The sequence below is a fragment of the Sarcophilus harrisii genome, chromosome 3 (assembly GCF_902635505.1).
Source record: "Sarcophilus harrisii chromosome 3, mSarHar1.11, whole genome shotgun sequence".
NCBI classification, from domain to species: domain Eukaryota; kingdom Metazoa; phylum Chordata; class Mammalia; order Dasyuromorphia; family Dasyuridae; genus Sarcophilus; species Sarcophilus harrisii.
In genome coordinates, this window is record NC_045428.1 from 15,886,735 (window position 1) to 15,911,589 (window position 24,855).

The 24,855-nt window shown below is 40.0% G+C and overlaps 2 protein-coding genes across 4 annotated transcripts in view; one reads left to right on the plus strand and one right to left on the minus strand.

Moving 5' to 3' along the window:
- The window catches only part of VEPH1 (ventricular zone expressed PH domain containing 1), a 205,951-nt gene that overhangs the window by 142,292 nt on the left and 38,804 nt on the right, over positions 1–24,855 (minus strand). For all 3 annotated transcript variants that reach the window (XM_031957564.1, XM_003766195.2, XM_031957565.1), the window contains exon 4: positions 20,596–20,770. In XM_031957564.1, the coding sequence (XP_031813424.1) occupies positions 20,596–20,770 (175 nt within the window). The remainder of the gene's footprint in view (positions 1–20,595; positions 20,771–24,855) is intronic.
- PTX3 (pentraxin 3) lies at positions 2,156–10,593 on the plus strand. Its single transcript, XM_031957566.1, has 3 exons — positions 2,156–2,446; positions 3,301–3,657; positions 9,368–10,593. Exons 1-3 carry the CDS (start codon positions 2,314–2,316, stop codon positions 9,979–9,981), a joined length of 1,104 nt encoding a protein of 367 aa, XP_031813426.1. The 5' UTR covers positions 2,156–2,313; the 3' UTR covers positions 9,982–10,593.

Sequence of the window (24,855 nt, forward strand, 5' to 3'; positions counted from 1 at the left end):
CTAAAGAGGCTGGCCAAGAAGCATTCTAGCAGTAGTCACAACTCTTGAATTTGTCCTTTTGAATCTCTGGCATGAGGTACTAAAAACAGAGCTCGTGAAATTTAGCTTCATGGAATCTGGTTTCTTAATCAAACAGTCTGGAGCTCTAGAGAGATACAGCAACGGTTTCCTATTTCCTGAAAAAGATCCAGTCCTAGGATCGTGGTTTGTTCACCTGGGACTGGAATTTGCTAGGAATTTGACCAAATATGTACCATCACTTCCTCCAGAGATTATGGACTTCCCCTGAGAAGATCTGGGTCTCAACTCTGCATCCTTCTTTCTAACACACATATATATTCACTTCCCTAGAAGTGGTCTTCACACTCAAATTAGACACCTACAAATTAAAGTAAAGCAGAAGTACTTTAGAATTAGCAGGAGAGATTCAGGAAGCTCAAATACATAGTTTGATCCCAGAATCTTGGAGAAAGTGTCAAGAGATCTTGAATAGGTAAATGGCCCTCTGGTAACAGGCATCAAGGCACAGTATATTCTGGTGGTAGATCACCAATCTAGAGTTCACATTTGCTTTGATTTCTCCCATCTCTTCCAGAAATAAGGATCAAGAATATTAAAAGTTTACAATAAAGAGTCACTCTGTGTCAGTTAGAGACACATTACTCACTTATTCAAAATATGAATTTTAAGAGAGCTAAAATTTAAGGTATGTATGGCTATATAAAATATATAGTAAATAATAAAAGCTGATATATAATTCTAAAAAGATGTTTAATGTTAGAAATTTAATATGTGTGTGTGGACACACTTTTTCACTTTTCAATTGAATTGAACAAAAGACCAAGAATAACTTCAATAAAAGTGTGAGCCAATTTATGCTACAAACTCATAAACACACTTCAGTCTAGAAATGACAAATAGTCACAATCTAAATTTACTCTTGAAAAATGATCTTAGTCTCCAATCACAGCAAAGTAAGCTCTATATTCGCAGAGATTTGCTACTGGAAGAGGAAAACAAACACCTCTAAGATTTACGTATTTGTCTCTTCTAGTTCTCCCTTCTCCTTACCCTCCCCATTCCCCCCTTACTGGGTTTGTGAAGCTCTCAAGGCTTTGTTTAGAACTTTACAAACTTGCTTTAACACGAATAGTGGGAAGTATAATTAGACACTAGCTGGAAAGAAGATAGATTCCTAATAGATTGGACATTTCTGGGATTTCATTCTTGTTTTATACTGAAATTCATCTATAGCTCTGGGCAACTGAGGCATATAAATCTAGGCTACTGGGAAGGAAGAGTAAAAGAACAACAAGAAAGAAAGAAAAGAAAGAAAAGAAAAGAAAGAAAGAAAGAAAGAAAGAAAGAAAGAAAGAAAGAAAGAAAGAAAGAGAGAAAGAAAGAAAGAAACAAAGAAAGAAAGAAAGAGAGAAAGAAAGAAAGAAAGAGAGAAAGAAAGAAGGAAAGAGAGAGAGAAAGAAGGAAAGAGAGAGAGAAAGAAAGAAAGAGAGAGAAAGAAAGAAAGAGAGAGAGAAAGAAAAAAGAAAGGAAGGAAGGAAGGAAGGAAGGAAGGAAGGAAGGAAGGAAGGAAGGAAAGAAGAAAGAAAGAAAGAAAGAAAGAAAGAGAGAAAGAAAGAAAGAAAGAAAGAAAGAAAGAAAGAAAGAAAGAAAGAAAGAAAGAAAGAAAGAAAGAAAGAAAGAAAGAAAGAAAGAAAGAAAAAGAAAGAAAGAAAGAAAGAAAGAAAGAAAGAAAGAAAGAAAGAAAGAAAGAAAGAAAGAAAAGAGAAAGTTTGGGGACTAAAAGGAATGAGAAAAAATACTCCCATATTTTCCTCCCCCCCCCCCCCCATATTATCTCTTTTCTGTCTTTTCTTCCTGCTCTGATGGATTTTTCTTCCTAACCCCCGCTAGCAGCTCCTCCCCAATTAGGGTTACAAATTCACATTACAACATCTAATTCTCCAGGGACAAGTCTCGCAAGAAGGGTTTTACCCCGGCTCTCAGCGACCCCCTTCTTTCCCCTCCCTCAATTAACCTGACCACAGAACAAACCTTGGGGGGTTGGTGTTGCCTAACTTCCCCGCCTCCGCTAGCTCCTCGCCCCCTCCTCCTCCTCCTCTTCCTCCAATAACCAGAGGCATTTCTATCCCAGCCCCCAACCCCCGGTGCCCCCAGCCTTCCCCATTCATTCACTCTCCGCAGCCTCGGACCTTTATTAGGAGGCTCCCCAGCCTCCAGCTCTCAGTCCCCTTCCGCTCCAGGCCGACTCTGTCCCCTGCGACTTTCAGGGAGCTCTGGCCCAGCGCTAGCGAAATGCAGCATCTCCCGGTGATCCTGGTCTGCGCCCTCTGTTCCGCCCTGGCGGCCGAGAACAACCATGACTACAACCTCCTGTACGTGAACTTGGATAACGAGATCGAGAACGGGCTGCGTCCCACTGACGAAAGTAAGTGGCTGTTAACTGTTTCCCTGCTCCCCTCATTGTTCACAGCCCGCTCTGCGAGCCCTGGGGGCAGGTCACGTCGGAGCAAGGACACTTTATTTCAAGAAATGTCCTTTGCAAAGAGGGAGCTCTTTGGAGCAGAGAGAACTTTAAGAAGTAATTTAATATAGGACTCGAAAGGAGGGGAGGGAGCTGAAGTAGTTTGAGAGGCGACTGGACACATTGAGCGCCTGGAAAGGTGGGCTCCGGGTCAGGGGGAGTTCTAATGGCACCACTGGCACTTATCTGTGAGCAAGTCACGTGTAACTGCTGCGGCTCAATTTCTGGGTGTAAAATGATGAGACTGGAGTAGGTGACCCCTCACGACCCTCCCGCTCCCAAATCTATGGTCCTACGGCCGGACCACCAGGCTTCACCTTCTGCCTCTGACTGTCTCACCTGCGCTAAATCCCGGCCTCTCAGCTCCCAGGTAACGAGCCAAGAGGGTGAAGCGCAGGAAAGTTGGGGAAGCCCGTCCGGGGGAGGGATCCCGTCGCTCGCGCGCTATGAATCACAGAGCCATGTCAGGCGCTTCTCCCCCTCCCCGAGAAAAAGCGGTTTAGTATAGAAAGAAGTACCGGCCGCAGAGCGCTCCCACACGGGTGAAATGCACTTTCTGAGGGTCTAGGACTACTTTTCTGAATGCCTCCGGCGGAAGGGAGGTGGGGCTTGCAGAAATCCGGCTAGACTTGACCTAGACCTCCCGGGAGCGCCGGGGCAGGCGGAGAAGGAGGCTTGGTCCGTGGCCTCTGCCCACCTCCTTGGCCCCGGGGCCGAGCAGGTGGGCCCCTGACCGCAGCCTCTCGTACTTCCCCCAGGCTCAGTGTGCGAGTGTCGCAAGGAGCGCACGACGTGGGACCGGCTCTTCATCATGCTGGAGAACTCGCAGATGCGCGAGAACAGGCTGCTGCAGGCGGCCGAGGAGGTGCTGACCGCCGAGCTGCGCAGCCTGCGCTCGGACGTGGCCCGCACGTGCGCCCCGGCCCCGGAGCCCGGCCGGCTGGCCCAGACGCTGGACGAGGTGCTGCTGGCCAGCCGCGGCCTGACGCACCGCCTGGCCAAGCTGGAGAGCGCCTGGCAGAGGGCGCTGGACGCCGCGGGCCCCGAGCTGCTGCCGCTCTCCCAGGAGCTGCGCGCCCTGCGCAGGTGGGCCGGACAGCGATCGCTACCTGCGGGTAAGAGACGCCTTCTGCCCCGTCCCCCCCCCCCCCCCCCCCCCCCCCCCCCCCGGTCTGGCTGCCTGCGCCCGATGGGCTGACGCCAGAAGCCCCAGCTTCCCACTGGGGGGCCGGGAAGTCCCATAGCCAGAGACACACTCGAGTCCAAAGAACCGACAATGTTCGCGGTCCCTGCCTCCAGCCCCGACCCAGCCTTTGGCTTTTCTTGAAGAAAGCCCTCATTAATACCCATAATAGACTAGCCAGAGCACAGAGCTAAGGCTGGGAGGGACCTCCGCAGTTATCCCCTCCATCCGGGTCCAGGATCTTATGAGGCAACTCAGATGGAGCGAGTTTTAGTATCCTTCTCCATAAAATGGGAACATAATAGCACAGTCTGCCCTCCCAGGGGATTATGAGGGTCAAATGAGTTATAATATCAATGAGTTATTCTCCAGTATGAGATCCTAGGTCTGGGTAGAGAGATTCTACTAACTGGGAATTTAGGGAACATCGAGTCTCACCTTTTAGGTATATGGGATTTACAAACCGGGCACCAGAGAGTTCGAGAACTAGTCTAAGGGTGTCCAGAAATTAAAAGGCAGATATGAGATTTGACTCCAAGTCACTCAACCCCAAATGCAGCCTTGTGTCCCTATGTCAAACTGCCTTTCAAAGGAGTTTGTTCTACAGAATTCAAACACACACACACACACACAGAGAGAGAGCTAAAGTGGTAGCAGCTTTGACCTTAAAACATTTATAATATCCCACCCTGGAATCAACCCAACAGTTTAAATTATTGACAAAAAAAAAAAGTCTTCTCAGTTTCCCTTCCTCAGCTGCAAATTGATCAGAAGCTGGGCCTCAATTTAGGTCTTGTTGAGTTTTTTCAGTCATGGCTAGTTCTTCAAAACCCCATTTGGGGTTTTGCCATTTCCTTTTCCAGCTCATTTTACAGATGAGGAAACTGAGGCAAACAGAGTTAAGTGACTTGCCCGGGATCACATGGCTAGTAATTGTCGGAAACCAGATTTGAATTTAGGCCTTCCTGACTCCAAGCCCAGTGCCCTATCCACTCGTTGCACCACCTCTTATTTTTATTGTAAATGTAATCTCTGGTATCTAGAGAGAGGAATGTCTGAACTCTAAAGTTATAGGACTTTTTTCCAGCTTGGTTGCTTGTCTTTAGGGAAAGTCCTGACTGATAATATCAACCAGGATTGATCAAATCCCATGCTCTAATGGTAAACTGATCTTCTGAGGGGCCAGAGGAATTCTCCCCCTCTCTAGCGCTGTAATAAAACGAGCTTGATGGAGTGGGAATCTCTGGAAGGGTCATGGAGAGAGGCAATTACCAGGAATAAGCTGCTAATCAGAAAAAAATCTCCTCAGGAATAAGCAATTTATGTTTCAGCTTTTTTTTGTTGTTGTTGTTGTTTGTTTAACTTTTGTTTTCTTAAAGGAGTAGAGAGACAGTCTAGATAAGTGACTATCAAATTAGACAAAATCATCTCATTTAGTGCTCCAGAAACCAGGCAATAGTCACAGACTTTGAGAGGTCACCAGGTCCTTCACTTTACAGGGGACTACTGTACTGATAAATATTTAACAACCAGATCTAGGAGGTGGAGAGCCAGATGTGTACACACTGTCCACTTTTATGTTGAATTGCCATTATTGACATTTTTTTCCATCACCTTAAGTCTAGACAATCAGTAAAATTCTAAAGTAAATTAAGTTCTGATCTATAGCCATTTGCCAATTTCTGAAATGTAATACTAAAAGATCAACTCTTGCAGATTAGTTAGTTATAGCTCCAAGGCATGCTGTGTCTATATACTAGGAGGGCTTTATGGGAAATGTAATTTCTGCAATTCATTTCCTGATGTTTTGGGTACCAAATATACAATAGCATCCCATCTTACAAAAGACCAAACAGAACATCAGAAATAGGAAAAGCATATGTTCAGATGTTCATGATGTTCAATGTTTTTTTAAATCCCAGCCCCACTAGCTTCAATTCAAGAAGCTTGAGTTAGCACATGCTATGTATCAAGCCCTGCACTAATAACAAGAAATATAAAGAAATGGCATGGTCCCTACCCTTAAGAAATTTATTTTCTATTTAGTACCTTTGTCACATTGGGAAAGTCACTTAAACTCTATCTTCCTCAGTTTACTTATTTTAAAATAAAGGGATTGGATTAGCTTTAAATCTTACGATCCCGATTTTTCCTATTTTAACAGGAATTCATGAGAAGCCCACTATGTGTCTGGTTCTATGGGAACTAACCCCATCTAGTAGATTCCTCTGACCACCCCTATTACTCAGTGAAATGCTTCCCCAGTGGTTGGACCACTGATGGGGGAAAAATTCAAGACACATTTGCTATTTTATTTTAAAAATAAAATTGTCACACTGAAATATGAATCTTCATTACACTTTGAAGATTTATTCCAATATTTCTTCAATTTTGTTTGTTACTATATCACAAAGACAACCTATAATGACAAAGTATTAGCTTGGGTCATAGAATAAGAAATGTTTAATGATACCACAGGGGAAAGAGATGGAAAATGACAAGAATTGCCTTTATTACAATCAAACTTTGTAACTTTAATAAGATTAAAACTTCACCAAGACATATTTCGTGTCTTAGAGTTCACAAAGTGTTTTATAAATATTAGTCCATTTGAGCTTCGCCCAAACCCTGTAGGTAGGTACTATTCATAGAGATGTTATTATCTCCATTTTACAGATAAGGAAACTAAGGCTCAAAAAGGTTTATTGACTTGCCTATGGTCATACAAGTAGTATTAAAAGGGCATCTAAATCTAGGTCTTCCACTGAGCAACATGAAATTAAGTACAGATGGGTATGAAGACAGATGGCGATTTTTGCTACCTTAATAGAATAGGAATTATGACATTGTCTTAATTGTGTTCATAATATTGAATGTAATACTGAATAATAGAATATCTGGAGAACTACCCACTTTAAAAAAGTTAATTCTCATACACATAGAGTAGAGAGGGCATTAGGTTAGCCGTAAGAAGATCTGGTTTCCAACGAAGGCGCCATCACGAACTAGCTGTGTGGCTTTGAAGAAAAAGCTCTTATTCTCTCTAGGCCTCAATTACCTCATTTGTAAAATAAGGAGATATCATAAAATGATGTCTGGGGTCTCTTCTTTCTCTAAATCCTGTGATTCCGTGTGTGCTGGAAATCATTGCCTAAACCTATGCATTTCTGAACTGTAAAATGAATTAGCGTAATCAGAAAGACTAAGCCAAATTTGATTACAGTTTCCAAAATTTGTCTGTGTCATGCTTACTACTTCTTTAGGAATCTTCCCCTCAGGAAGACTCAAAATAACATTTTTAGCAACAGGCTTTGATTTCTTACATCCTGGTCTATTGCCAGCCCAGCTCTTCCCGGACTTCCTAATCATACTGTTATTAGTCTTCCGAAGAACTGGTTTCCATTTGCTCTGGCTTTAGATGAAAGAAGCAGAAAAATCTATCAATGAAGTAATCATTTAATAAGAATGCCCCTACATTTCAAAAGCAGATTTGCCAGAATGAGTGGAAGTTTCCCACTGGCATTGACGCAGGCTTCCTGTAAGGGGGGACATCCTCCCTGATAATTTATCACCCAAAGTGGACTCTATTCCCTCAGGAGATAAAAGGCTTCTCTTGCAGATGAGTGATCAGACTGTGGGAGGGAGGACTCTTATTCTATATAATAGCTTGGATGAACCTGCTTTCTCCTGAAATCCCTCCTCACATAAGTAACAACAAAAATTGCTAGCATTTCTGCGGTCCTTTAAGATTCACTATTTTACATCAATAATATCACTTCATCTTCATAATAACCTTGTGAAGTAGGTGATATGTTATCCCTGTTCTATGCATGAGGAAACTGATTCTGGGAGAATGGAAATGACTTTCCAGAATCACACATTTAGTAAATGTCTCAGGTAAGGTTTGAACTCAGGTCTTTTAAACTTCAATTCCCAGTGTACCACTTAGCTCTCATTCTTTGGATTACCTACAGCATGGGGTAAAGTAAATGTCCAAAGTGCTAATGGTTTGTTTGGAGGATTTTTAAGCTCCTTGATCTTAAGTGGACTGAATTCAGTGTGATCATTGGAGAAAATACCACGATCAAGTGAATCTTAAAAAAAAAGAATTGATGTCTCATTAAACGTAGATGGAAAGAAAGCACAGAAAATTGGGACAGATTTAGTTGAATGCCTTTATCCTGAAATAACTGGCCTAGACTGCCTTATTTCAGAATTCCAGGGCTAACAGAAGGGTGTCCTTGTTTAACATCCTTCACACCATGCCTGTTTGCTCCTGTGTTTGCTTGATTACATGGGATACTGTCCAAAGAGTGCTAGGTGGGAGGCAGAAAACTTGTGTTCAAATCCTGTCTCTGATTCTTACTACCTCTGTGACCATGGGCAAGCCATTTCACTTCACTGTCTCTGATTCTTATTTATAAATTCAAAGGGGCTGAAGAACTGATCTCTATGAGTCTTTTCTACTCTAATCCCAGTGGGAGAGCCATTGGGAAGAATATTTCACTTTACATGGCGGGTGTTTATAGAAAATTACATGTAAGATTGAATACTTGAAGTGCATGAGGAGTACTTTGAATCCTGGGTTAAGTCAACAAGTAACAGTTAAGCATTAACTACGGGCCAGATGCTATACTAAGTGTTGGTGCTGTAAAGGCCAGTGTATTGTTTTTGCCCCCGAAGAACTCATTGTCTGGTGGAAGAGGCAGCAAGGCAAATGACTTAGGACATACAAGCTATAATCAGAGGAGCTAGAAGGGAACCTCAGAGGGAAGCTGGCCAGGAAAGGCTTCCCGAACAGGATGGAAATTGAGCCAGGGAAGCCAGAAGGAAGAGGTGAGGATGGCCATAAAAAAACATGGAACCTAGAAGTGGACTGTGATCAAGACAGCAAGGACAGTGTGGCTGGATCAGAGACTAGATGGAGGAGAAGAAGGTAGAAGAAGACTGAAGTAGTAGAAAGGATCAGGGTGTGAAGGGCATTAAATGCCAAGTAGAGCATTTTATATATGATCCTGAAGATGATAGGGAGCCACTGAAGTTTGAATCTGGGAGTAAAGAAAATCATTTTGGCAGCTGAGTGGAGGATAGATTGGAGTGGAGACGGTGCTCAGTGAGGGGCCCGATTGGAGAGCAAATGCACTTTTCCAAGGGAAGGCAATGAGGGCCCGTGTCGGGGTGGTGGCTACATGAATGGGCAATCCCTGCACTTTAATTAGAGAGATAAACGGATAACGCAATCATCTGAGAACACTGGGGATTGGGAGGGGAGAAAGGCTTTTTATAGGAGGTGATACATGAACTGAACCTCAAAGGAATCTAAAGGTCCCCAGAGTAAGGCAGAATGGCGTTCCAGGTCAGGGGGTGGCCTTTACAAAGTTACAGAGGTAGCAGATGGGACGCTGAGAGTTTGGAAGAGCCAGCACACCAATTTGTCTGGGAACTAGAGGGCACGAAAGGCAACGGTGTGAAATAGATGTTAACTAGAGATAGATTATGGGGGACATCACCTAACTGCACGGCGTTTTCCTATGTGATCCTTAAAAAGCCTCGATTTGTGTCCCCATTCCCCTTCCATGACTCATTCTGAATGAATTTCAATGGCTGCTCAGTGTCTATCTTTTCTGCTATTTCTATTATAGGTTGTGAAACAGCACTTTTATTCCCAATGCGTTCCAAGAAGATTTTTGGCAGCGTTCACCCAGTAACCGAAATGCAACTTCGGTCTTTTAGTGCCTGCATCTGGGTCAGGGCAACCGATGTGTTAAATAAAACCATTTTGTTCTCCTATGGCACGAAGAGGAATCCATATGAAATCCAGCTCTACCTCAACTCGTGGTCCACTGTGCTCGTGGTGGGCGGGGACCAGAACAAACTCGTCGCCAACGCTGTGGTCCCCCTAGGAAAGTGGACCTATCTGTGCGGTACGTGGAGCTCCGAGGAAGGGACGGCATCCCTGTGGCTCAATGGAGAACTGGCAGCCACCGGCTCTGGGATGGCCACAGGTCACATCGTCCCAGAGGGGGGAATTCTGCAGATAGGCCAAGAAAAGAATGGCTGCTGTGTGGGTGGGGGCTTTGATGAAACACTGGCTTTCTCTGGAAGGCTCACTGGCTTTAACCTCTGGGACCGAGTGCTCAGCAGCGATGAGATCAGGCAAACAAGAGGAGATGATTCCTGTCATATCAGAGGCAATGTTGTTGGATGGGGAGTTACAGAGATTCAGCCACATGGAGGAGCTCAGTATATTTCCTAAGCTTTGAAATATCTCAATTGGAAGCCAAAGAAGAATACATCCAGCCTCAGTGCATGATGGAAACCTGAGACCAATGAAGGGCAGAACTGAGGCTGAGGGGTTTGGGGCTCACCCTTGAAGGAGCCATTATCTTGGCAAAATAAGGAATAAGATGAAGAGGGGTGGTGTGTGTGTGTGTGTGTGTGTGTGTGTGTGTGTGTGTGTGTGTGTATTTGGTGCTTTCAAACTGAATACTGTACACTCCAACATAATTAAATAGGACTTTTGTTCAACAGAAAAACAAAGCAAAGCAAAACAAAACTATGTTCTCTGTTTTCCTATGGGTGGCTTTATTTTAGCCAAAAATGAATTTTTTATTGAAAGTCATAAAAATAACATGTGCTGTTTATTATTCATCATTATTGGTATATACACTTGTAAAAATATGATGAAGAAGCATTATTTATACTATGATGTGACTTAACAAAAGCAAATGTAGTTTACTTGGTATAATCCAATGTCGTATTTTGAGGAGATGGTTGTATAAGTTATATTGTAAATTGATTTTGTAATAATTTTATTAAAACTATTTTTGTAAATTTCTACTATAAATTAAAAAAATATTTCATCTACCTAGCTTGTCATTTTCTAAAGGTAAAATGTGAGATTAGCTATAGAAGCCAAGCCAACTCACACTTTTGTTTTTCAACAAAAGTAGATTTTTAGATCTTAAGATATAATTTAAATATTCAATTGTGCTAATTGCCAAGGAATATGAGATTCTTGCTTGAAAATCTCATTTTCCATTAAGCAAGAAAAAGAGGCAAGAATAAAGGAGGGCTGGGTTTGGAGTCAGAAAACAAGGACAGAGCTATGACTTGGCCACTTACTCATTGTGTGATACTGGACAAGTCTCTTTGCTTCCCTGTATCTCTGTTTCTTCATCTGTAAAGTGAAAGGGAGAGGACTAGATAATCTCTAAATTACCTTTCAGTTATAAATCTATGATTGATCTGTATAACACCATCTTGGACATGTCACTTTATCAGTAACATATATATATATCAGTGTTGTCAATCTCCAGTAAAAACAGGGACCACTGTATATAAGGTTCCTTGAGATCTCAGAAATCCACATATTAACATTATCTATATTTTAATTTTTGTTAATTTCCCAATTGCATTTTAATCTGGTTCTGGCTGCACTCAGGGGTGTTGAGGGCATGTAGTCTATTGGACATGGTTGACACCTGTGGACTAGATCATCTCTAATGCTCTATTCAGGTCTAAATCCTATAGTTCTATAAGTCTTCTTATGCTGTATAACATGGACATAAATGTACATTTCTTTTTACAAAGGCCACCAGGACAAAGCATCAAAAAATGTATAACTAACAGGTAACAAGTTAGAATAGTTAATAGAGGACTCTAGGAGATTGAAAAAACATTTCCAATAATCACCATCACTAAAATAGATGGATAAAAAATTAATGAAAGAGCATTAATAAGCACTTATTATACCGATTACTGAGAAAAAATACCAAGTAAGGAGTCCTTGTACTCAAGAAGCTTATATTCAACTAAAGAATACAAAGCAAATGGGGAGTGACAGCCAGGCACTTTAATTCAGGAAGTTACAAGGATGGCAAGTGGGAAGTAGATGGGCACATCGAATCCAGGGACCATGATCCAGGTCATCTGATCATGGTTCATGGTTTCAAAAGAAGTAGTGGGCAATCAGGTGCTTTGTCCCCTTCATTAAAATGCAAGTTTCTTTTAAGTAGGAGTTAATTTATTTATTTTATTTATATCTTACTGTCTAGCAGAGTGTCTGGAATATAGTTGGTGCTTAATAAATACTTGTCAATTGATTAAGGCTATAAAGGAAGTAGACTTAAGAAGAGGGACGAAGTGAAACATGGCTAGGATTTTTCCAAAACAGCATTTCAGAAGAGACTTGACAATCGGAGAGCAAGATTCCAGAGCGGAAGTTCCTCTGGAGGTCTGGTCTCAGATGTTCCTTTTTACTTAACTTGAGGAACTAATAGAATCTCACAATTGGCAAGTACTTCAGAATCCAACTAGTCCAAGCAATTCTGAACAAGATTTCCTTCTGCTAAATCCTTATAAGAAATTCATCTAATCCTGGACTGAAGATCTTCAGAGAGGAGGAGCCCACAATCCCCTGAGGAAAGGCATTCTATGTTTGCACAACTCTAATTATTAAGAATTTGTCCTTACATCAAACCAACTCTGCCAATACAATTACTACCCAGTATCTCTACCTTGGCCCTCTGGAAACAAAATAAATCTAAAGACCCACAGCCCTTCCGATATTTGAAGACAATTTATTTTATTCCATCAAATCTTCTCTAAATTTAGTATCCCGAATTCTGATTCTTAACTATGACTGAGATCCTTCTGCATTCTGGTTTCCCACCTCTGAATGTTCTCTAACTTATTAATGTCCTTATGAAACCCAAAGACAACATTCTAGATGCAGTAGGAGCAGGGTAAATTATGAAGGCCCTAACACTCTTCCCATTCTGGACACTGTGCCTTTCTCATTGCAGGCCAATGGTCTTGGCTACTATTTTACGTCTTTGACCTAGTAGCCCACTAATGGTGGAGACACTTTCCCTTAATAGTAGTTACATTTGGCTTTCTTCCCATGTGTTCTTTCTCCACCTCCTTTGTGTATTCTAGGAAGCTGTTGACAAACGAGGAAGTTCAAGGAGCCATTAGGAAGCATCTTTACAAGAACGCTCTGGAAAAATGGCCAAATCCCAGCTGGAATGTGGCCACACGTTGACACATCTTAGACTACACTCCATCTTTATCCTTTGAGGCTTAGAAGAGACACGGGCATAGAGCTGCTAAACAGTCATCAGGACGTACAGAGATGTTTAGAGCATTACTACATGTTTTGGATACACAATTACTTCAATTACTTCATTTGTGCTACACACAGAGTCAGGTTGATGGACACCTGAGTCAGGTTGTAGGAAAATCTTGCATCCATACTGTGTTTCCTAATTAAAGTCACTATCAAGTGTAAAGCTCAGACTCCTGTTGGAATAATATGATTATAGATCCAAACATAATGGCTGTCGTCACTAGGCAGAAGGGAAAATAAATCCCATAACTAGCAAAGGGTGTGGATTTAAATGTCCCAGAATGAATTGAACACATCAATGGATCTGGATAAGGATTCTCACAGTATACGTTCACATTTGTATAAGCAAATTTAAAAGTAAAACAATTTACAAATAAAATGTATGTAGATAGATTTATTCAAGGGAATAAATGAAGAGAAAAGGAGGAGGGAAAGGAATAAGCATTTATAAAGAAAGTACTTACTATGTGCTAAGTGCTTACGAATATTTTATCTTCACAACCTTGTGAGTATGTGCTGTTAATATCCCCATTTTACAGTTGAGGAAATTGAGGCAAACAAATTAAAAACAAAAGAACTTGGCCAGGGTCACCCAAGCTTGTATCTAAGGCTGAATTTAAAATCAAGTCTTCCTAACTGCAAACTCAGTGTTCTATCCCTTCTACCACCTAGATAAAAGATCTATGATGAACAATGCAGGGAATGCTGGGTGTGGGAATTGTCCCCCACCAACTACAGAGCAGATTATAATCCATCTAGGGAGTTGCCTGGGGCACATGGAAGTTAAAAGATTTGTTGAGGATCATCTAGCTAGAAAATGTCAGAGATGAGATAAGAAAATATGTCTTCTCAACACCAAAATTTCCTATGCATTATGCTTTGCAGTCTAGATATCACAGAATGACTGAATGTGTGGAGGTGCTACATGTTAAGTCATACAAAAGAAATACTAATTCAAATGTATTAGAAAATAGATATATGGTTGTATCATATTTATACATATATGTTTATATTTAAACAGTTATTAAAATATCTTATCTAAGCATGGCATAGTGACTAGGGAACTGGCCCTGGGTTCAATTTCCTCCTTTGTCACCACATCCTAGCTATGTGATCTTGGATAAGTCCCTTAACTTCTCAGTGCCCCCAGGCTATTTTCTAAATTCTAAATTGGAAAAAAGAAATTGAGCTGATTAAGAAAAGAAAGCTCTTCACAATTATGAAATCACAGGTTTGATAAAATAATTTATAAAGGGAGTAGTTAAAATATTATTTACTTCATGTTACAGATGAAGAAGCTGAAATTTAAAGAGCCTAATTGACTAAGCTAATAAGTGTTAGAACAGAGATTTGACAATATTTTAGAAAATAAATATATTTTCAAGTAATAATAATTTATTTTCTCTTCTCCCTAACAAATGAGAAATGAGGAAAAAATATAAAGCCCTTGAAAGAAATCTGCATAATGAGGCATAAAGAAAAATATTCCCACAATGACCTAGTCCAATGGCTCTATCCTGCTTCCATCACTTTCCACTAAGGAGTTAGGTAGTATGTTTCACAATCAGTGCTTTCAAATCATGACTGGTTATGATGAAAGTTCTTACGCTTTTCAAAATTGTTTTGTCTTTACAATGTTGCCATTATCATATACAGTGTTCTGATTCTATTTTACTTCTTTCTGCATCAGTTCGTGCAAATCTTCCCAAGTTTATCTAACACTATCTCCATCATTGTTAAGACTCAATAATTTCATGGCACAGGACACTATTTTTTCCTCCTTACTAAATTAAGCTGCTTTCCTAAGGAATTTGATCGTACCACTGGACTTTGAAATGTCTGGATAAGTATATCTTATTTCCATTCATTTGTCATCAAGTGCTACTTAAAGAAATGACTATTTGAGAGGTCTATGATAAAATGCTTTCATCTTTCTCTTTCACCCATTTGTCAACAGAGTTAAGGGCTTGGTCATAAGGTAACAATCTTATTTTCCTTCGCTTAAGTGGGCAGTGAACTTAATAGCTCAGGCTGTTGTCAGCTACACACAGTATTCTAACAGGTTTCCAATTTATTGTTTTTTGTTATTGTTTAATCAGTTCATTTGTGTCTAACTTTCTGTGACTTTTTGGTATTTTCTTAGTAGATACTGGAATGCTTTGCCATTTCCTTCACCAGCTCATTTTTGTATATTAAAACCATGTCCTTTCCATGACGAAAACAAAAATACAGAGTGAAAGGCTACCATAAATAAAGTGTGGCTAGCTAAAATTCTTATTTTTTAGCAGATACTCAGTGACTTGCCATTTCCTTCTCCAGATCATTTTTGTACATTAAAATAAGATCCTTTCCATGACAAAAACAAAAACCCAGTGAAAGCGTATCACAAATAAAGTGTGGCTAGCTAAAACTCTGTTTAATGCAAATGAATAGATCAGTTCCAGGGACATTTCTTAGGTTACATGAGCAAAGGTCCAAGGATACAGAGCTGTCCCTTTTACCAGCGTTCTTGCTTTGTTCTACTTTATAGCAACATCTGCTGGTAGAACAAAGATGGTGCACATCTGAGTTGCTCCAGAAGCTGACCACTTCTCCATGGTGAATGCAGTCTCAAAACTGCTTTCTGTCTGTCACGATGAAGTTTTGATCTATTTTTTTACTTTCTTACATTTGAATAATAATACAGGGTCATGACTTTAGAATGGGAAGGGACCCCAGAAGCCATACAATACAACATCCTAGAGTTTTACAGATGAAGTGACTGAGATCCAGGGAAACTGAATAATTTGGCCAAGATCTTGATGTAATAAAGGGTAAAGATGGGATTTAAACCTAGGTTTAATTATTGCTTTTCCCAGACGCTCACTATACCTTTTTAATTTCACCTTTAGCTGCATTTTTTAAGTGCTGAAATTATTTAGTGACCTGTTCCTAACTTTAAATAGCATCTTTTCTCTAAGACAAATTAAACTTTGTAAAAAAAAGAAAATGGGAAGCCTTGCTAGGCAAAGGAACCCAATCTTTATTGAGAGAAACAAAGATAGTGTCTACAATCCACACAGTACTGTCTGAGACCCTGAGGTACAGAATTCACAGATTTTTTATAGGTCTCTTGATTCACATATAGCACAATTTCTCTAGAAGCTGATTCATGTAAGATTTTATTTTGCAGGTCTTTGTTTTTAACTTTGTACTTTCCATGAAGTCTCAATTAGCCCTAAAATGATTCAATCAGCCCTCTGTAGGCCTTTCTTGCATTATCATTTCAATATAAACATTAATATATATCATGGTCACACAACTTAAGACATACACTTTAGAATGATTGAAGGTTATCTAAGGTTATCTAATACAGGGATTTTCATGGGATGATATCATAGTTTGGTTACACATAGGTTTGTTTGTTTTTTTAATCTGGACTATGTTCCAACTGTAGATCACATAGTTATTCTTATCCTACTGATTAAAAGTTTAGCAAGACAGTACAGAGCAAAAATATTTAAGGTACTGAATATTGATCTTTTTCTTTCAGCTTTTCCTTTCGACAATTAATTAATAGTTGTCACCAGAATTTTAATAGAGGGATCTTTCCCAATCTCAAAATTAGTGAGAATCCTCCAGTAATTTGGAGTTTTGCCTTATGGAGCAAGAGAAAGGAGCCAAATTTATCACAAAGAATTGGGTACGTACACTTGACTGGGACTGATGTTAAATCAGAAAGGACTTTGGATTTTTAGAGCTTCAAAGAGTACATTTCTTCCTTGGCACCTGAAGGAGGGCATCATAGAGCTATTCTTGAGGTACCAGCAATTGCGTACATTTTTGTTTCAAGACCCCAAATATAAAGGATTTCTCATATACCATCCAGATGTGCCTTTAATTCTATCTTGGGGTCTTTGTATAATGTGACTCCTACACTTTAGTAAGTTTTTGGGGGGTTATGGACTCTTCATTACCATATATGACATTCATTACATTGACCAGCAAATCAATGAAGCCCTTAAAATAACAAAAATCGAGGGTGGCTCATATTCAGAAATCTTTCCCTTGCTAATGGTTGTGTCAATGATTACCTGGTTGGGAGGCGCACTGCTCAAGTTTGCGGAACAATTTAGGACCATTAAAAACCATTTGTAGCCTCAATACAATATCCAAAGGGTCTGATATTCCTAAAAACATCAAGTTAGCAATGATTAAAGCTAGACTCCTTTTTATGAGGAGTCCAGGTCTATGATTTATTAGTATGAGAAACTCCCAGTAGGGTGACTCCCTTCTCAGGTATATTTAGTCAATAAATATTATCAGCAAACCTCTTTAACTTCTATTCCAAGAGAGTTGCTAGGAAAACTAAAAGGTTATTTACCTGGAGTCCCACAGGTAATATGTGGCACAGATAGGACTTTAAGCAAGGCTTCCTGACTTCAAGGCCAGATCTCTCCCCACCATACTATGTTGCCTTTCTCATGGAAAATAATACAAGAAAAATCCTAAGCCATGTTGGAAATAGCGGAATGAATTCTCTTGCCTCTTTACAAAAGATCAGAAAACTACTTCAGAGTCTCCATATTTAAAAAGTGCCTTCTAATGGATTGATTATTTTGATTTCATTTTATTTATTTATTTATATATGAGTAAACTCCTCAAGGACAGAGGTGCAACATTTTTGTCTTGGCCATGCTATATACATAGTATATAGCCCGCAAATATTCAATATTCCAATGGATCTCTGAATTCATAAATTTAGATGTTCCTTCTAATGATCACATTGAATCCCAGTGATACCTGTATATCCTATATGATTCTTCTGTTAGTTCTCCCATTTACTCTTGAGAAGGACTTTCCTTGCTTTCTCATGATATTGAGATGTTAATTGAGTACTTGGACATCATCTTTTGCTTTTTCCATTTGACTAGTCGGTATTAAAAATTTTTCTTCTTAAATTGAACGGAATTTATTTCACTCATTCAATAAGAATCTATTATGGGGCACCTCCTATTGCTCTGAAACCATGCTGGACTCTATGGGGAATTCAGAAAACATATGAGATAGTTTTGGGCTTCAAAGAGTTCAGAGTTTTAACTCAAGAAAATCAAAGGTAACTATTAACATGTGTAACACATGTCATGTACTAATAATATAATATGTGTATTATAGTATATCACATTATGTGTATTATATCACATAATATTAATATGTATATTACTATACATTCATATTATACATACAACATACATATTAATATACATACAAGGGGCCTTGAGTCTTTCGATGATATTGAATTAAATAATAAATATTTATTAAGTATGCTAGACAGCAGGAGAGATGCAAAGATGAGAAAAATTGGGTTCCTCTTCTCTTAGAGCTTAAGAATCCAATAGATAGGTAAGGAAGACAGAAGGAAGCTAGGTAGCATAGTGGAAAGAGCACCAGGTCTGGAAGGCAGGGAAACACATCTTCCTGAGTTCAAATCTGACCTCTGATACTAGCTTGTGACTCTGGGAAAGTCACTTAACCTTGTGTGCCTCAGTTTCCTCATCTATCAAATGAACTGGAGAAGGAGATGGCAAACCTCTTCAATTTCTTTACAAAGGAAACCCCAACCAGACCACAAAGAGGGGGCCACAAAGGGTTGGACACAACTGAAAGAACTGAACAACAAAGGAAGACAAAGAGATAATTACAATATGAATGACATATAATAGATGCCTTAGACATGGGAAGTGGTTTGCCCAAATGTGGTGGAGCAGCAGAGATTTTAATTCAGGTCCTGTGATGCTGCTTTCTGGCAAACCTTCCCACTGGACCACACTGAATCATATCAAGGAGGCTGATTTTCCAGCAAAGACCAAGATAGTCACCTTTTCTCTTCTGATATCCCATTCGAACTGGGGAACTTTAATAAGAAATGACCATTAAATAGCTCTTTAAGGTACTCAGAGCAGCTAGAAGTCCTGGAGGACAGTGAATTTACAGACGAGGAAACTGAGGGCCAGAGAGAAGGGGCTTACCTCGGGTTACACAGACAATAAGTGTCAGAATAGCAGACCTCTGACTCCAGAGTTTTTCCATTGGATCACACACTTCCTCAACTTTGCACCCATTGCCCCATTGGAATCCCATTCTGAGGTAGGGACTACAGCTAACATTCTCCCCCATTTTATATATGAGGAAATTGAAAATTGGAAACATGAGGTAATTTTCCCAAAGCCATAAGGAGGCAGGATTCAAATCCCAGTCTCTCCTGAAGCTCTGTCCAGCACACAACCCTACACAGGCTGCCTCACATTTTAATGACAATGTCAAAGAACAGAGATACGATGATTAAACTTTAACGGAAGTCAATCAGCCAGCACTCATTTCTAAAGCACCTACTATGTGTCTGACAGCATGCTGAACACTTAAGAGTCCAAAGAAAGGCCAAAAAATTCCCTGCCTTCAAAGAGCTCACTACATAAAAAGGTAGACAACATGCAAATAGCTATTTACATATAAGATATATTCAGGATTAATTAAAGATAACCTCAGGGGAAAATTATTACAATTAAGAGTTTAAAGAAGAGTGAACTAGAATTTTAGGAAAGAGTAAATCATCATTGAAAACATTAAAATTGAAGATCCTGAATAACTTCTCAGTGACGTATTTTGATTCTATCAGTCTAAGAGATTCCTCCCTTCCTTTGGAAATCAAATATTCGGGGCAGCTAAGTGGCTCAGTGGATAGTATGACCCTGGGCAAGAAACCTAACCCCAAATGTCTCAGGAAAGAAAGAAAGAAGGAAGAAAGGAAGAAAAAGGAAGAAAGGAAGAAAGGAAGAAAGGAAGAAAGGAAGAAAGGAAGAAAGGAAGAAAGGAAGAAAGGAAGAAAGAAAGAAAGAAAGAAAGAAAGAAAGAAAGAAAGAAAGAAAGAAAGAAAGAAAGAAAGAAAGGAAGAAAGAAAGAAAAAAGGAAGGAAGGAAGGAAGGAAGGAAGGAAGGAAGGAAGGAAGGAAGGAAGGAAGGAAGGAAGGAGGGAGGGAAAGAAGAAAGGAAGGAAAGGAAGGAAGGAAAGGAAGAAAGAAAGAAAGAAAGAAAGATTTGATAAAGCATCTGGAATACAAAGAGCAACTGAAGTATTGTGCATATGAGGGGAGGTAAGGCCAGTGATTTCTGCAGTTCTGAGCCACTCCTCGTGTTGATGGGACATATTTAGGAGGGACAGAACCCTTCACCACTGGAAATCTACAGTCTCAGAGAGGCTTTTGAGGAAACTAAGAAATAAGTTCTTGCTCCTCATTATAAATGTTATTATTATTATTGGCTAGAATTTACATAATACTTTAAGGTTTGCAAAGAACTTTACAAATGTTTTTTCATCTGATCCTCACAACAATTCTAAGAGATAGATACTATTATAAATATATAGATACATTTTACAGATGACTAAACTGAGACTGACAGAGATTAAATGATTGGCTCAGGGTCACACAGATAGTATCTGAGATTGGATTTGAATTCAGATCTTCCTAACCCTTGGTTTAAGGCTCTCTCTACTGCACCATCTACCTGCCAGTAACACAGCTGCTTTGTGCCAGTGTCAGGACTTGAACCTACAGCTTCCCTTCCAACAATACTTAATCAATATAAAAAGCTTCTTTTCATAAAATTGTGTCCAACTTTGACCAGATTATTTTTAAGCACAGAGAACTCAGTTATTGAAAAATCACGCAAGAAGATGATCTGAGGGTCAGGGTTGCCACTGTACCTTGCAGGATGCTCTTTACTATTGCATCAGTGTACTCAGCCAGGAGATCTGGATTGGTGATTGCAGCCAGGGACAGGTAACTGGACATATTTCTGCAGAGCTCCTTGTTGCCCCTCTGGAGGAATTTCACTGCCACTGGGACTGCCAATGCCATCACAGGAGGTCGATTGTAATTCTGGGGAAATGTAAGCGAGCAACAGATGATGAGCAACTAAAGGACCATTCGAGAAATTGTTCTTTGACGATACTGTATGCATTAAATTTGAATCAATGAAACCTAGAAGAAAACAGATGAACAAGGTGGAGGCAAGACCATTGATGGGACTGGAAGGACCTAGCTTGGGATTCTCCACCCTAATGTAGACCTTAAGAGCCAGACCCCTTCAGATGAGACCCTGAAGCCCAGAGTGGGAGACTGGTTTGCCCAAGATCACACAGATTTCAAGGAGCAAGAAAGGATCAGAAGCGAGGTCTTCTGAGGTCTCTGACTCCAAATCCAATACTTTTGTTTCTCAGGTTTTATCAGAAATCTCCAGAAGGAGATTTCCTTATTCCAGGACAGGCTTCTTAGATCACAAAGTCAGAACTACTCCACCAATTTAAAGCACTTTGTAAATGTAAAGAACTACAAAATGACTAAAGACTGGAACACTAATTGAATTAAGGTGCTGCCAACAGGACAGGAATGAATCAAGACTGGAACTAATGATTTTGGTGAGCAAATCCTTGAGTCAACTCTGATTCATGATGAAAAAATAAAAGAAAAATAATTAAGCCAATTTCAACTGAAAGTGTATGGGCTGTGGATGTGGAGAAAATCAGTCACCACAATGGTTCACAAGTGGATATTCTTAAAGTATAAGAAGACACAGGTAGCTTCCTAATTTAATTTTTTTTTTTTTTTTTGTTCTTGCTACCTTGAGTCTATCAGTAGTTTCTAAAGGATTGAAAGTGTTCAATTTTAGAGCCCTCTAAATTTTGATGCCCTGGGACAAGGCCCTAATTATCAAGTCCTAGTTATGGCTCTGGGAGACAGCGCTAAAATGGAAAGTTGAATGGAGAGCTAAGAATTAGCTTCCTTTTGAAAAGCTGTGTGTGTATATACACAAATATATCTGTATATATGTGTAGATATATACATATGTGTGTGTACATATGTGTATATAAAGAAAGAACTTCCTAAAGAATTTTCCATGTCTGGCTAAATAATTGGCGGGAAGGGGGTAGGCAAGCAGGACTAGGAGAAACAAGGTTAGGCTGTGACAGAAGCACAGAAGCTTCAGAAACAAGAATAGGAATAAGATGAGTTGAGGGGAGTGCCAGTAAGCAGTCACCATGGCACACATGGGGCCTTAGTGTGAAACTGAATTTTCTAATTCTTGTTGTTCAGCCACTTCAATTGTGTCCAACTCTTCGCAATCCCATTTGGGGATATATTGGCAAAGTAACTGGAGGGGTCTGTCATGTCCTTCTCTAGCACATTTTACAGATAAGGAAACTGAGGCAAATAAGGTGAAATGACTTACCCAGCTAGTAATGTCTGACACTAGATTTGATCTGAGGTCTTCCTGACCCTCAAATCCTCTCTTCATCTTCCTCACTTTTAAATATACATTAAATACAAAAGAATTTTGTTCTTTCAGTGGTTTTATTCTTGGAGATGTTCCATGTTTTAATGAAGCAGATAGATAGATCCGGCATTTAGTGAAGAAATTAAAGATCTCTACTTGGAACTGGATGGAACCCAAAAAGTCACAGAATGAAAATCACCTTCTCCTTTTCCAAGTAAGGAAAATGACCCCAGAGGAAGGATCTTCCTCCACAGCTACTAAGTAACAGAGTTAGGTTTTGAATCCAGGCCAGTCTACTCCAAATCCAACACACTTCCCACTAGGAAATGAGAGATGACATTCGGATCTAGTAAATAAAATAAAACACTCACTAAAATCAGTGAAAAGTCTTTTTGAAGTAACTTCTTAAGTCAAGAAAGTAGATTTCTACTAAATGTACTTTATGGGAATGGACAGAAGAATACAGCTTTACATGTGCTCCACTAGCCCAATTAAAGATGTTCAATTGAGTCTTTGGTTTAGTTTATGGCCTCTAGGCCATCAATCCCAGAAACAACTCCGACCCCAAAGACTTATCTACAGAGATAAGTATGTTTCAGATTACTTTTACTGTAGTGAATTTTTTCCTACTACATTTAGAGCCCATTATAAAGAGACCATGTCACTCAGTTATATTCACTCCTGCTCAATTAATAGTTATAATAGTTATAAAAAACCACAGGGTTGGGGGCGGAGCCAAGATGGCGGAGAAGACACACGCGACTTTCTAAGCTCTTCTCTTACCCTCGTTACCAATATTATATCGAGCCTCAAAAATAGTCTTGACTGCTACAATTCGGAAAGATAAGAAGTAGAACAACTCACCTGCCAAAGAAAATCTGCAGTCTCGCCAAAAAAGGTTGGTTCCGGGGCCAGGGGGGAGATCGGCGCAGACTGGGAGAGAAATTAGGTTCCGAGGAGAGTCTCAAACCGAGGGTGAAGGCACAGATCTCAGCACAAGCCCGCAGCCCCAACCCGCAATAAGGGGCTTTTCCTTGGGGCAGTTGTGATCCTGCACGGCAGGAGGACGCAGCCCGGGTTAGCCTCCAATCTGCACAGGGGGGAGCTCGGCTTGGGGCCATAGAGCTTTTCCAGGGCCGATTTGCATTGGGCAGAGACACTGGGGCAGAGTTCCGGGCAGTCTGCGGTCTGCGCTCAGCTGCTAATACTCACAGTCCCACAAGAGGCTCCGGCCTGGGGCAGTGACACTTTCACCACTTAGTCTCTAGCCGAGGGCAATCGATAATCCACTCAGCCCTACTAAGCAGTTTGATAGCTCGGCCAGTGCTGAATCCACTTCCTGTTGGGGGAAGGGAAAACTCTCACCCAGAGCACTCCCATACCTCGGAGCCGGAAATCGGTTTACATCTTTCCCTGCTCTGCAGAGGAAGCTGGTAACCCCCTTGCCTAGGAGACCTACCCTAAAGGCTTTAAAACATGAATAAAAAGATGAAAAGAACAATCGACAGCTTCTATGCAGAAAAAGAGCAGGTCAGCAAACCTGAAGAGACCTCAAACAGCAAAAATGCATCAGACTATCCTCCTTTACATAATGCTCTCATAGAAGAGACCATTAAAAGTCTCAAAAGAGAGTTAGAAGATAAATGGGGAAAGGAAAGAGAAGCCTTACAAGAGAGCAACAACTTCCTGAAATACGAATTGGAAAAGTTAAAAAATTCCCAGGAAGTGCAAATTGGTGAATTGGAAAAAATAAAAAAATCACAGGAAAGTAAGAATTGTGAATTGGAAAAAATAAAGAATTCACTAGAAAGTAGGATCCGTGAATTGGAAAAGACAAAGAACACGCAAGAAAGTAGGATCCGTGAACTGGAAAAAGAAAATAATTCACTAAAAAAATTAGTGAAATGGAAAAAATTCCACAGACCAAAACAATACATTCAAAAACTCAATTGGACATATACAGAAAGAAGTAAAAAAGCTAATGAAGAAAATAATTCTTTAAAAATTAGAACTGAACAAATTGAAACTAATGATGCATTGAGACAGCAAGAATCAGTCAAGCAAAACCAAAAAATGACAAACTGGAAAAACCATGAATTATCTACTTGCTAAAATGACAGACTTGGAAAATAGATCTAGGAGAGATAATCTGAGGATTATTGGACTTTCCGAAAACTATGATGAAAAAGAGCCTAGATACTATTTTACAAGAAATCATCAAAGAGAACTGCCAGATGTAATAGAATCAGAAGGTAAAATAGGCATTGAAAGAATTCATCGAACACCTTCTGAAAGAAACCCTAAAATAAAAACACCAAGGAATATTGTGGCAAAATTTCAGAACTATCAGATAAAGGAAAAATTTTACAAGCAGCCAAAAACCATTTAAATACCGAGGTGCCACAATAAGGATCACCCAGGATCTGGCTGCCTCTACATTAAAGGAAAGAAGGGCCTGGAATATGATATTCCGAAAGGCACAAGAACTTGGGATGCAGCCAAGAATAAACTACCCAGCTAAGCTGAGCATTTTCTTCCAGGGAAGAAGATGGACATTTAATGAAACAAATGAATTCCATTTGTTTCTGAAGAAAAAACCAGAATTAAACAAAAAATTTGATCTCCAAGAATAGAACTCAAGAGATGCAGAAAAGGTAAAAATAACTCTTGAGAATTGTATTTCTGTTGT

What these genes read in the sequence shown, in the direction of transcription:
- PTX3 (XM_031957566.1), top strand. Translation starts at nt 2,314, where the DNA reads ATGCAGCATCTCCCGGTGATCCTGGTCTGCGCCCTCTGTTCCGCCCTG. An exon ending in GCTGCGTCCCACTGACGAAA is followed by an intron (nt 2,447 to 3,300) that starts GTAAGTGGCTGT and finishes TACTTCCCCCAG; the next exon opens with GCTCAGTGTGCGAGTGTCGC. An exon ending in ACAGCGATCGCTACCTGCGG is followed by an intron (nt 3,658 to 9,367) that starts GTAAGAGACGCC and finishes TTTCTATTATAG; the next exon opens with GTTGTGAAACAGCACTTTTA.